We start from the raw sequence: 13,251 nt of genomic DNA on the forward strand, positions 1-13,251 counted from the left end.
CGTTGATATTTTTGTACATATCTTCGGTCAAATTTAGTATGCTTTAACTTTTGACTAAACATATATTGCTTGTAATTATTGATATTTTTGTACATATTTTCAGTTAAATTTAGTATGCTTTGACTTTTGACTAAAAGTATTCGGCTCTTTTTTGGAATGCAGGTAGTAAGATGAAACACTTAAGCACGGTTTTGACATTTGTCAAGTGTTAGATTACAAGTCCATTTGTCCATATTTTTCATAAGTTTGACCTTTTGGCCGAACTAGAATTTGCGTACCCGCTAGTGTATTTGTCCACATTTTTCATAACTTTTTGCATTTGTCCATTTGTCCATAAGTTTTAGCATAAACACAGGAGGCTGTCTTCAAACAACGTAAGTTTGATCCCTGCGCAGTGCGCAAGAGACTTGTTCCCCAAAAGGAGAAAACAAATCGACTTAACTAAACTTGAAAATGAGACTAGATCAAACAGCCGCACATGCACACAACCAACACCGTCAGTTTATTCAGGGTAGGCAGTTCAGGTTTATGCCACGAAAGGAAAAGTTCTACATCGTCTCACATTAGAACACAACGTTAATCCTAATCTTAAACCTCCAGAAACCTCAGGGCCGCGACCGAATGCTACTCGTCCAAAAGTTCAGATGAAAACTTGACGACGACACATACGGGCGGCGGGCGGGCGGATGGGATCAGTCAGCGGGGACGGGGCACCGCGCGGCCGATGACGCGCTCCACCGTCTGGCGGTGGCCGTCCCTGGGAGGGCCGAAGCGCACCGGCAGGTACTCCTTGTTGCCGCCGCAGGGGAACCTGGAGCCGGAGAAGTGCGCCGACAGGGAGTCCACCCCCTGCGAGCAGAGCAAAGAAGTCAAAGATTTGTTATGGCGCCGGCCGGAGGCCAAGATGAGTTAGATGGCAGGCCACGGGATGCGTACGTACCTGAATGTCGGCGTACACGACCTCGCAGACCTTGGCGGAGCCGATGGAGGCCCAGCTGTGGCCGTGGAGGAAGGCGTGCAGGCGCCGCGCCGCCGTCGCCGTCGTCATGTTGACGAAGGCGTAGCCCTTGTTGTACTTTGTCCTGCGCCAAAGACACACCAAACAAGTTCGGATCGGAGAAAACAGGAGCCGCATTTGCTGGGAAATAGCAGAGAGATTGCGAGATTAGGAGTACCTGAAGTCGATTGGGAGGTAGAGGAAGTCGTACTCCGATCTGACGAAGCCGACGACGCGCCACTCGGGGTTGTTGTTCTCCTGGGCGCAATGCTGGTCCAGGATGGACATGAACCTCCGTTTCCTGCGCGCATCGACCAAGAACCAAATCGATTGATGCTCGCGGACACAGGATTGAAGCAAGAAAGGAAGGGCGCAAAGAAAGGGGAAATGCCAGTGGCGGGCGCGCGCACTTACACGAAGCTGTTGGGGATATTGCAGATCATTAGAGAAGTCTTGTCGCTGGTCGGGTCGAAGGCTCGCTTGCCCCCGACGACGAGAGGCAGGGGCGGCGGCGAGGCGGGGGCGGGGGTGGCCCGCCTCCAGGGCGTGAGGACGGAGCGGGGGGAGAAGTTATCCTCCACCTCCGCCTTGGCGTTGGCGGACTCTTCGATCTCCGCGATGCTGCAGCGCATCGGCGACAGCGGCGGCGGCGTAGCCCACGGGAAGGGCGGGAAGGGCGGGGGCGAGCCGGCGGAGTAGGCGCAGCCGACGGGACCGTGGCCGGCGCAGGCCAGCGGCAGAGGGGGCGGCGGGAGGAGGCAGCTGCGCGGCAGGGTGAAAGGCGGGGTCTTGGTGGAGTAGAGCTGGCCCCGGGCGTAGGGCACGGGGACGTCGAAGGGAGGAAAGGCGGGCGGGCGGTCCAGGCGGGAGGCGGAGGTGGCGGCCATGGCTGGCTGGCTACTACGGCACTGGTACTTTTTTTTTCACTCCACTGGAGAGTGGGGAGTGGGGGAAAAGTAGGAAGAAGGAAGGAAGACTGCGAGCGAGGGCACCAGCTGGCGATATCAAGGTAAGACGTGGCACTCACGCAAGAACGGCGGCAGCCTCGGCTTCTACTGCAAGGGTCTCCCTCTATCTTTATTTTTGAAGGGAAAATTTAACATCTTAGTCAATTCAGGTCAAACAGAGTAATGCTCTCTGCTTTCTTTTTACAGGATGGCGAGACCACGTGGTCTGAGCTTCTACAGAGAAAGGGACGGCCAGAGTGAGATCGATCTTTATCGCAAAGGTTTTGGACTCCAATTTTGTTGTGTATTTTATACAAAACGAGCAGGGCAGTTTCATGTTCATTGATAAAGGTGTATAATTTATAGGCTACCCTAAAACTAACAAATTGGTCTACTTCTTTCATCACTAAATAAGCATAATCACCTCTATTGTAGGATACAATTTACATGTTCTTCATGGGACTGGCATTGAAATTTACATTGTCTAAATATAGTTAAAGTAACAATTGACCTAATCATAATAGTTAAGAAACTTAGTAGCAATTGTATTAAAAATTAGAAAGTTTCTAGTCGTTTTCCTTTATATAACTCTCTATATAGTTCCCATCTTCCTACTGGTTTTGGTTGGTGGATTTTGGATGGATGGATGATTTCAGTGGTTGGTTTTGCTGTTCTTCAGCAAAACAAGATTAACTATGCACTGTTCCTTACTGGTTGCTTGGTGAATACTTATCTGGTCAACATGCGAATTGTTTCTGATGGTTTCTACTCTTTTATAGTGACTGTTGGTTCACCTAGGCTATGACACACAGGACTGGCCATTCTTGCTGACTAAGCCATGGTCTTGGCTTGCTGTTGGATGCACAGCAGCTCTGTGAGCTGTGTGTCCCTTTGGTGAAACTTGAGCCCATGAGTGGCTCAGGTTTGGTCTGCTGGTGCCTATCTTGGTTCTGGCCAAGTGTCCTTGACACTTGGTTTTGACCCCCTGCCTAGTTCTTTCCTTATTTTGCAGGTTGCAATGCTCAAGATGATCCACGAACAATTCCTCCAAAACACTTAGTGTAGGATCTAGGATAGAATCAAATCCTTGCAATCTTCTTTTATTTTGTTTTATTATTCATCCAATTCTTGTAATAATATTTCATTTATTATTCCATCCATTCTTTTATAACAAATATTGTAAAGACAATGTATTATGTGTGTATGATCAATAAAGCCCAAGTTTTTGGTTATGAGCTTATTTGTAAATTTATCATTTACTTATGAATTCTTTGTGTATGTATATAATGTGATTTGATTTATAAAGTGATTTGAATTATGAATTCATAATTCATTTATATATTGTTTATCTATTACTTCTTTTTTTTAAATTCAAATATGAATTGTCAATTCAAATAACCTCAAAATCAACAAGTTACAAAAGAGATCATGTCGAAATTCTTAACCTCACATTGCCTAACCCTATTTGCAATGAGCGAGAACCTCGATCCCTCTTAGGTTTTTATGCAATAAGGCGCGGAAATTTCCCTCGTTTTGCGATGAAATGCACATCCTATTTCTAAATCTACCCTTCGATGTTCCTATGTCCTGGGTTATTACACAACTCAAGGAAGGCCTCGGTGAAGAGGGGTTGTATAAACAGTTTATACAAAACCTCAGCTGCTGGAAACAGTTTTGTAATGCTTCTAAAATAATCAGCAAAACTCATTACGTCCCCTCCACCAAAATGATCCTTCCCGGGAATTGTTTGCATTAAGCACCCCACCAACATAAACATAATAGGACAAAACCAAATGAAACCAGGGTATATTCTCACGGTTATTTAATTTATGGAGCTGGTTGAACAGTAACACCTTATTCTGTAACTCTAGGTTTAGAATAAGCTGCTTTAACATAATTTTCCATCTGAATTCCATAGTGCATGACATCGGTTGCATGGCTCTAGAACGTTTAACTTAACTATTGAGGGAACTTTACTCTCAAAGTATGTTTTCACCGCAAAGATTGCTTTATGCGCATGCCTTATATATGAAGTTTCGATAGGAGGGCATTTCATGTCCGATGTATTGCAAGAACACTGATAATTATCAACACTAGCGTCCGATGTGAGGCACTTAAATGATGTTATACTCTCAAGAATATGACATGTCAGCTCAATCATGCTCTTTTGGGGCTGAAACAAGTGAATGAAGTGGTCATCACAAGCTTGAGATTGCCATGGCGATGTTCGCGCATTCGTCTAGGGCGTGATTGGCTGCTCACAATTTTTGATCGCATCTATGGAACATGGCTCCATGGATATTGTACGGGTTAGTTCAACCTCTAATCCACGTTGTGCAAGTTGTTTGATTACCAACAATTCTTACTTCGCATCAGTTGGGAAGCGAAGTCCCTGGTGATTGGTTGCCCACAAATCGGGTTTGAGCAAAAGCAAGACTGTTTGGTTACGTCCAACATGCGGAATATGATCACCTCCTAGACTTCTTGGTGAGCTTACCCAGTTCAACGAAGATGCCCACAAGGTGTTCGACTAAATATGGAACAACATGACAACAACCATAGATCACATAATCATCAAGGCTAGAATATGTATATTAGTTCTAGCAGTGGAGTTGCACCACAAAGGGACGAGCGACAGCTTGTGATGCAACATAAGTTCATCAACTGAGGGGTAAAATAAATACCACCTCGCAAAATATATAGACGTGCCATCAGTGCAGATCAACTCTAGTTACTCCTAAAATGTACATCATAGATGTGGTGTTCATCATTAGCAGCAGAACACCAAGACAACACGCATCCAATGCCTCGACTCCTCATAGGTAATACTTGGTCAGGACGGCGTTGAACCAGTACATCCTGGCATCAGGGGTCATCGCAAGATACTTGCTCGCCTGTGTGTTGTGATCAATGAGGTGGCTCAGAGCACGGTGGACCGCATCAGGAATGAGCGGAGCGGCTGGAATACGGCCGGTGTAGATCCTCTTCATCTGAGCATAGTTCTCTATGGGCCTATTGAGGAGCTGATGGCTGTGAAATACGCCACTCTTTCTCACTTTTAAACCTTTAGCTATGTCAAGAAATTTACTAAGTCTCTCTCTCAATGTGCTATTAATGACTAATTACTGCAAAGGTGTGCAATCTTTTCTATGTTTGAATGGTGTGCTAGAAATCAAGTCATAATGGCAAATGGACCTGCAATTACTGAAGAAAATATCGTCACAAGTGCAGCAAAATCAACAAGAGGCCGAAAATCGGTTACAGGGGGTTTAGCGGCCACCGGTACGGGCAAGCCCCACCCGTTCCATCCGCTCGTACGATGTGCCGCAGCGCTCTCGAGGTCAAACCCTAGAAGTTCTGTGAAGGGAGCCACGCCAAAAAGAGAGCCAGTCGCCGTCAAACAGAGCCGCCACCCATCAGATCCATCTACACCACACTGAAGGAGATCCACCACCATAGTTCATCCATTCCATCTCCCATCTCCTCCATAGTCATAGCCATAACCATTGTAATAGACATCTCCTTGAGATTGGCGACCATTGTAAGAATATTGTGATTTCAATCTAAGTATTTGCAACAATGAGTTCTATCTTTGATCTTGATATCATGTGTGAGTAGTCTTCACGGGCCGCGGGTTGGGGTGAATCCTCGCAGCGTTTATATGCATCTAATCTCATGAATATGTGTAGAATTGAATAGGAATTTTGCAATCTTGTATCATTGTCTCTGCCTCGATTCGATGATCTGCAGGTACCCATGTCTATCGGGTCGACCAAGGGAAGAGGTGGGATGAGGGGAGAATAGTGTACTACGGCGAAACCTCAGTGATAGAAAGGGGAAAGTAACGATACATGTTTAGTGATTCACTCGAGATCAACATCACAATCATCTAGCTTAATGTTTTGGTATGTATTCATTTACTTAATAATTGTTGTTACTCACGGCTGTGGAAACAATGGTTGGACCAAGAGACTGTTGTCAGCTCTATTGTCAGCTCTGAGTATTTACCGATGTGCTGCTCACAAATCTCTTATCACCATTTTATTTGCTACATATTTGTACTTCATTTCTATATGTATACATAGCTGTAGGAGAATCCTTGACCCTAGCCTATTTCCATACATTGAACACGACATAAAACAAAGTGACTAGAAAGAAACATAAAATCAAACCAACTAGCAAGTCTTGTAGACATTTCATTTACACCATTTTAGCAGTGCTTCCTAAGGTTCGACTAAACCTATGTCTTTTAGGGAAAAAGCTTACAATACTACAATCACAATCCGGATCGAAGGTATCAGGAGCTCTACGTCCCTAGCTAGGGTGATTCTACTATGACGAGGTTACTTAGTTCTTTCTCATGTGCAAGCTAACAACATGCATCATATTTGACTTACTGAATCAAGTGCAAGAGAAGTTGCAATGCGCTAACCTTGGTGTACGCAAAGTATGCATTGTCGTTCATCATGATAGCTGATATCTTCTCCACCCAACGCACCCCTCCATCTTCTTGAGCTTGCAGACATGAACCCACCTGGCTCTCTAGTGCTTCAAATGGTTGTAGACCTAAGGGACACAAACCTCACGGCCAGTGTACTTCAGAATAGTCGCACATACCACTTTCAGGTCACTGTGCCTGAACAACGGCACTCCGGCCTTCTCTTCTGTGACGAACTCGCATACCCTATTCAGCACGAAGGTGGACAGAGCGGCAGACCATATCTTGTTGAGCCTCTTCGTGATAGGGCAGAACTTATCAGGCACCAGGATGTACCAGATTGGCACAACATGTAGCACAGACTTGGGCGACTGATCAACGGGACACACGTCCTATACAAACAATCAAAGTATCAAAGTGCAAGAACAATGGTAAGCAAGCTAGATCTTTCACACATCGAAGCTGACATGAGAAGGTAAAGCAACAATCAGAAGCAAGCAAGTATGATAACAAGCTGCAGTGTATAAGTGCAAGCATGGTAGCAAAGTGAAGTTACAAACAGGTTGTGTGCACACAGATTGACCATAACACAGTAGTAATCTTATATGCATGCTGCCATGTATAAGTGCATAGGTGGTATAAGGAGTAGTTGTACACATCGTAGAACCAGTCCTCGTACCAATTATCACACTTATATGTGGACGACTGGACTTAGAAGAATGCATACACAGGTGTTCGACGAAACGACATGCACTTGACGCTTTACAGGCTTTACAGATCCAAGCAAGATCAGAACAACTGTATGTGTACAGATCGAAGCAAGAACTCATGTGGAAAGCTACTATACTCTTACAGATCATAGCTAGCCCTTACAGATCTAAGCATGAACATAGAAAAAGTACACTAAACGTATAGATCAAAGCAATAAACATAGGTAAACTACTTTAAGTTTTACAAATCAGAGCATCAAATAAGCTAAACAGGTAGATCGAACCAAGAATTCTATATTCGTAGACGCAACAGCAGCTTTGGTGTAGATCTAAGCCAGGGTTGGATGGTACTCACAGTGATCCGGTAGTCGGACTCGTCGAAGGAAGAAGATGGCATCTTGGCAAGGTGGAGGAGGAAGAGCAGCCGTAGCGGAGGTCCACCGTCTGCAAACGGGCCTGTCACTTACCTTGCATGCCGGCGAGTAGCTCTGGACAAAGAGCTTGGAAGGGGGAAAATGGTGGCGCGCCTTTGGGCGATGAGGGGTGGGGGGTATCAACGGGAGGTGACCGAATTTCTCCCGCGTATTTTCCCCGGCGTGCGCGGGTTCCCGCCATCTCTCCCTCACACCTTAAAAGGCTCCAGCGAGCATGAGACGAGGCTGCATCGCTAGAAACGGCCGAATCGAGCGTTCCTCCTCATATAACTTTTTGGGGTGTTTTAAAGTCCGTGCGATGCAAAGATTCTTTCTCCCGTGAGCAACCAAACACACAATTTTCTTCTCCCCCATGCGAGAAAACGCATCGTTGGCAACTAAACACGCTCCTAAGAGACGAGGGATCTCTAGATCCCTCACAAGAGTCATATTCGGACTGTCTTGCAACCTGAAGATAAAAGACAACGATATTTAAATTTATGTTTCAAACATCTTAGTTAGGTAATCTTTGCAGGGTTAAGAGTGACTTAAGTCTCAGGTATTCTGATATGCCTAATTTTATATGGGCATTTAGCAACTTAAAAGTAAGAGAATACCTCATAACCAGAATTTATTGAAAGAGTCTCAAGATTCGGCACACGGAAGGAATATTGTAAATAGCATAACTAATGGCACCAGTATGGTCCAACTTCAGGTTCTTCACTTTGAGCGACACTTCAAGTGAGAGTTGCACTTGATTACCTGCAAGACAAAATCTGGAGATATTTGGAGCCTTTTCTCTATCACTTTAAGGAACCAGCATTCAAGCACTTCCAGGAAGCTGAGCCGCTGGAGCAGGCAAGGTATGTCTAGGCGAATTATGTCATGACAATACATAAGCTTCAATTCTTCCAAAGCAACGGAACTGGACAGATCACAGAAGGCACCCTAACTTATCCTCCTTAATGCGTACAGTGTACTTCACACCGATGCAGAATTTTCAGGTTTCTCAAACCAAGGTCATATTTGGGACATAAGGTGCAGTTGGCATGGCAAAGATACCAAACCGATTCTTGACATCTGTCAGACAGAAGTCTGCATGGGAACTTAAACGTTGCATCATTCGCCGATAGTGTAAGGCCGAGTTCTTCAATCCCTGGTGTAACAGCAACCCTAGGCCAACATCTGAGATTATGATATGATTTTGCAACATAATGAGAATGCTATTCAAGCCTGAATTTCGTCAAGCCGGTGCCCGAGTGGTTTGTCTGAACCCGGACAATATTGTTGTTGTAGTCTATAACTTTTGATCCCATTCTCTGCCTACGTAAATTTTCATCCGAGCACATCGTTTTATTAGTAAAGATGAGGCTGGGATAGCATCTCCAGGACCGTAGAAAGGACTGAGACACACGCAGGCAGCACGAGCAGCGTCTTGCATCGGCAATAGGAAATGTATATGACGCCAAATGTCCTGCATGCACAAGTAGAAAAGCTCATATTTAGAATTGCAGAGCCCTACCAAGGAAGTACACATATGGGAAAGGGATAATACTGTACAAGACTTGCTTTGTAAATGTTGGATGTAAGCAGGAAAAGGATGTCATAACATAGAACTACCATATGCAACCTGGTGCTGCAACATAGTACACTCAGTTCTGATGGTCCTGGTGTTGGTAAGAAGGCCATAAATCATGTACCCCTGGAGCCAGTCTTACAGGAAGTTCCTCGTCATACTAGTTCTAGCAGACTGGGTTTTGGAAGCTTGTCTTTGACAGCGTATGAGCATCAACAAAAACAAAAAGAAGTGAAAGACGGAATGCAGTGCGAGGGTGCAAATGAAGTGGTGGATTCAGATGATGTTTCTGTTCAAAATTGTATCCATAAGGGGGTAGTGATTGCAGAGGTATCAGCTTTATCCGATAACTGTGAGGTTGATGAATTTGAGAGCCAACCAGATATTCATAAGAGCTATTCTGAGGGTGAGGAAGTGCAAGATAGTCAGATAGAAGAAACAGAAAAAGTGGATTACGAGGGGGATGAGGATGATGACTTTGAGTATACACAGAGCACACCATTTGCGGAGCAAATTGAAAAAGTTAGACGTGGAGAATATCCAAAGACCAATAACACAAATGAGCTGGGAGCTGATGATGGCAAGAATGGTACAGATGTGCATGGGACAATGGGGGAGGATTTGTTGATGGTTAGAAGATGCAGCAGGTTGGCGTCACAAGATGGTCAGAAGGTTGAGGAAAGAGCTATTGAGAGAGCGAAAGTGAAAAATCTTTGTGATAATGCAGGTAATCTTATCCCTTCTTATTTAGATGTGGAAAATCCTTCTTTAGCTCAAACTGCTTTGTTGGTAGGTATTGATTTGGGTGTTAGTATGGAGAATATTTATGAGAATGTGGAGGCAACTAAAGATCTTGAAATGGCAAGATTAAATTTGTTCCTAAGGAATAAGCTTAGTGACAGCCAGATCAATCAAAATATGGACCCTCTTCCCATTGGTGATGCAGGTTTCCTTGACAATAGTGATTTTTCCAATAGTGAAAATGATTTTGAGGATGATCTTATAGATAGGTGTCTGGAGAAGTTCCAGAACTCCTTATCTACTAGAAAAATGAAGCATAAAGGATCACCAGACATTGTCTGTGTGAAACCTAAGATGCGGGTGTCTAAGAGGAAAATAAATAAATAATAATGATAAGTAGCACTTGGAATTTGAGAGGGATTAAAAGAATTGAAAAGCAGAGATTTCTTAGAGAAACTCTCTGTGAAAAAAAGATAGATTTCATTGGTTTGCAAGAGACTTTGAAAGATGATTTCAGAGCTCAAGATTTAGCTAAATTTGACAGTGCTCAGAACTTCATTTGGAAGTGGTCTGCGTCGAGAGGTAGATCGGGAGGTATTCTCGTGGGTATAAGAAAAGAAACTTTTGATTTACATGAATATGAGGCAGGTGATCATTATGTTAGGATCCTGCTTACTGACAAAACCATTAACTTCAAATGGAATTTGATAGTAGTGTATGGGGCTGCACAGGCGGATAAGAAAGTTGCCTTTCTTACTGAACTGTCTAGTGTCTGTCATTCTAGTAAGTTTCCTTTGTTGGTCGCAGGAGATTTTAATATTATTAGGAATGGCACGGAAAAAAATAAAGATGTGGGATACTCTTGTTGGAGTTTTCTCTTTAATGCAGTGATTGAACAAAATGATTTAATGGAATTAAATTTGACTGGTCGCGCTTATACGTGGAGTAATGATCACATGAATCCCACTTTTGAAAAACTTGACAGGTTTTTGGTCTCTCCTGAATGGGAGGAGCAATACCCTTTGTCTATAGTCAGTGCAATGGATAGGGGTTTATCTGACCATGCTCCGCTTTTGTTGGATACTGGTAATAAAGCTCCATGAAATATACCTTTTAGATTTGAAAATGCGTGGATGCAGAGGGGGGATTTCATTCAAGTGGTAGAAAAAAGTTGGAATGAGCCGGTAAATATGACGGGGAGTATCCAGGTTTGGCAATGTAAGTTGATAAGATTAAGGAGGTGCATGCGTGGTTGGAATAAAAATATAGAAGCGTGGTATAGAAAACTAAAAAAAGAATTATCGGAAAAAATTGATCAGATTGATCTGTTTGCCGAAGTACATGGTTTAACTTTACAACTTTTTGAGGAAAGAAAAGAACTTAAAGAGCAACTAGAAAGATTAATGAAACAAGAGGAATTGAAATAGATTCAAAGGGCTAAAGATACGGATTTGAAAGAGGGGGAAGCAAGTACTAAGTATTTTCATGCCAAAGCGAATGGGAGGCATAGAAGAAATACAATTATATCCTTAGAGCATGATGGAGACAAAATCGTTGGTCAAAAAAATCTAGAGGACCATATAACAAAATTTTATAAGGAACTTTTTGGACAGCCTCAAGTTTCTGAAATCAGGCTCAATTTGGAGGATATTCCAGTGATTGATGCTGAGGTTGCCCAAAATATGACTGTGCCTTTTCCGATTGAGGAAATTAAGTTGGTTGTCTTTGAAATGTCCCATAATAAATCTGCTGGGCTAGATGGCTTTTCCATTGAATTTTATCAAAAATTCTGGGATTTGATCAAACATGATTTAAAAGCGCTTGTTGATGATTTTCAACAAGGAAAACTTGATTTAGGAAGACTGAATTATGGTGTTATAACTTTAGTGCCAAAGTGTGAGGACCCTACTGATATAAAGAAATTTCGCCCCATATGTTTGTTAAATGTAAGCTTTAAGATTATCACTAAACTTCTCATGAACAGGCTATCCCCAGTGGTGGATCCGGTGGTCGGTCCTACCTAGACTGCCTTTTAAAAAAATAGATATATTATGGAGGGAGTTTCGATTCTTCATGAAACCCTTAATTCTCTTCATACAAAAAAAAGGTCTGGGATTATGTTTAAAGTTGACTATGAGAAAGCATATGACAAAATTAAGTGGCCCTTTGTGTATGAGATGCTCAAACTTAAGGGTTTTTCTGATACATGGTGTGACTTGGTTATGAAAACTATTACTGGAGGAAAAGTGAGTATCAAGGTGAATAATAGTATTGGTACATACTTTGTTACGCATCAAGGCATGAGGCAGGGGGATCCTCTTTCCCCCTTGCTCTTTGACTTGACTGTCGATGGATTAGCAATTATGATGGATAAAGCAAAAGATGATGGTTTAATCAAAGGCTTGATTCCGGACTTGGTGGATAATGGATTGGTGCTATTACAATATGCAGATGATACGGTTTTCTTTTTGGAGGATGATGTCTCTAGTGCTCAAAATTTGAACTTCTTGCTTTGCATTTTTGAGCAAGTTTATGGGCTTCAAATTAACTTTGACAAGAGCGAGCTATTTTGTTTTGGTGATGCTATTAATAAGAAAGATCAGTATGAACTGATATTTTCCTGCTCTACGGGGAGGCTCCCTATTAAATACTTGGGACTCCCTGTAGATGAAAAGAAGTTGTTGAATAAAGATTGGAGTAGAGCTGAGGAGAAAATGGAAGGGAAACTTAGCTGTTGGCAAGGTAAATTAATGCCAATTGGGGGGAGGCTTATATTGATTGAAACTAGCCTGAGCAGTATCCCTCTATATATGATGTCTTTCTATCCCTTAGCAAAAGGGACTAAGAAGCGTATGGATTTCTTCATGGCTAGATTTTTGTGGGGGTGAGGATCAGGGGATAAGAAAATACTATCTTGTTAAGTGGTCAGTTGTGTGTTCACCAAAAGAATGTGGTGGTTTAGGAGTGAAGGACTTAGAATGTATGAATGTTGCTCTTCTTTGCAAATGGTTATGGAAACTTGAGACTACGGAAGGGATGTGGCAATTGATACGTCTCCGACGTATCGATAATTTCTTGTGTTCCATGCCACATTATTGATGTTATCTACATGTTTTATGCACACTTTATGTCATATTCGTGCATTTTCTGGAACTAACCTATTAACAAGATGCCGAAGTGCCGCTTCTGTTTTCTGCTGTTTTTGGTTTCAGAAATCCTAGTAACGAAATATTCTCGAATCGGACGAAATCAAGACCCGGGTTCCTATTTTTCCCGGAACCATCCGTAACACCCGAGAGCCGCCATAGGGAAGCCCTGGGGGCCCCACACCACACCCGGCGCGGCCGGAGGGGGGCCGCGCCGCCCTATGGTGTGGTGGCCCCGGGCCCCTCCGAGGCTGCCCTTCCGCCTATTTAAAGCCTCCGTCGC

The 13,251-nt window shown here is 43.3% G+C and overlaps 1 protein-coding gene across 1 annotated transcript; it reads right to left on the reverse strand.

Annotated features, from left to right (window-relative positions):
- Positions 1-696: 696 nt before the first annotated feature.
- LOC124657372 (protein MEI2-like 6) lies at positions 697-1,884 on the reverse strand. Its single transcript, XM_047195936.1, has 4 exons — positions 1,412-1,884; positions 1,176-1,298; positions 941-1,082; positions 697-849 (listed from the first exon to the last, which is right to left on the reverse strand). Exons 1-4 carry the CDS (start codon positions 1,882-1,884, stop codon positions 697-699), a joined length of 891 nt encoding a protein of 296 aa, XP_047051892.1.
- Positions 1,885-13,251: the final 11,367 nt, after the last annotated feature.

The sequence above is a fragment of the Lolium rigidum genome, chromosome 5, assembly GCF_022539505.1.
Source record: "Lolium rigidum isolate FL_2022 chromosome 5, APGP_CSIRO_Lrig_0.1, whole genome shotgun sequence".
NCBI classification, from domain to species: Eukaryota; Viridiplantae; Streptophyta; class Magnoliopsida; order Poales; family Poaceae; genus Lolium; species Lolium rigidum.

Bases quoted from the DNA above. Each gene is read 5' to 3' on its own strand.
- LOC124657372 (XM_047195936.1), bottom strand. From the start codon at position 1,884: ATGGCCGCCACCTCCGCCTCCCGCCTGGACCGCCCGCCCGCCTTTCCT. The intron at 1,299-1,411 runs GTAAGTGCGCGC...CGATGCGCGCAG, and splicing joins AATATCCCCAACAGCTTCGT to GAAACGGAGGTTCATGTCCA. The intron at 1,083-1,175 runs GTACTCCTAATC...TCTTTGGCGCAG, and splicing joins TACCTCCCAATCGACTTCAG to GACAAAGTACAACAAGGGCT.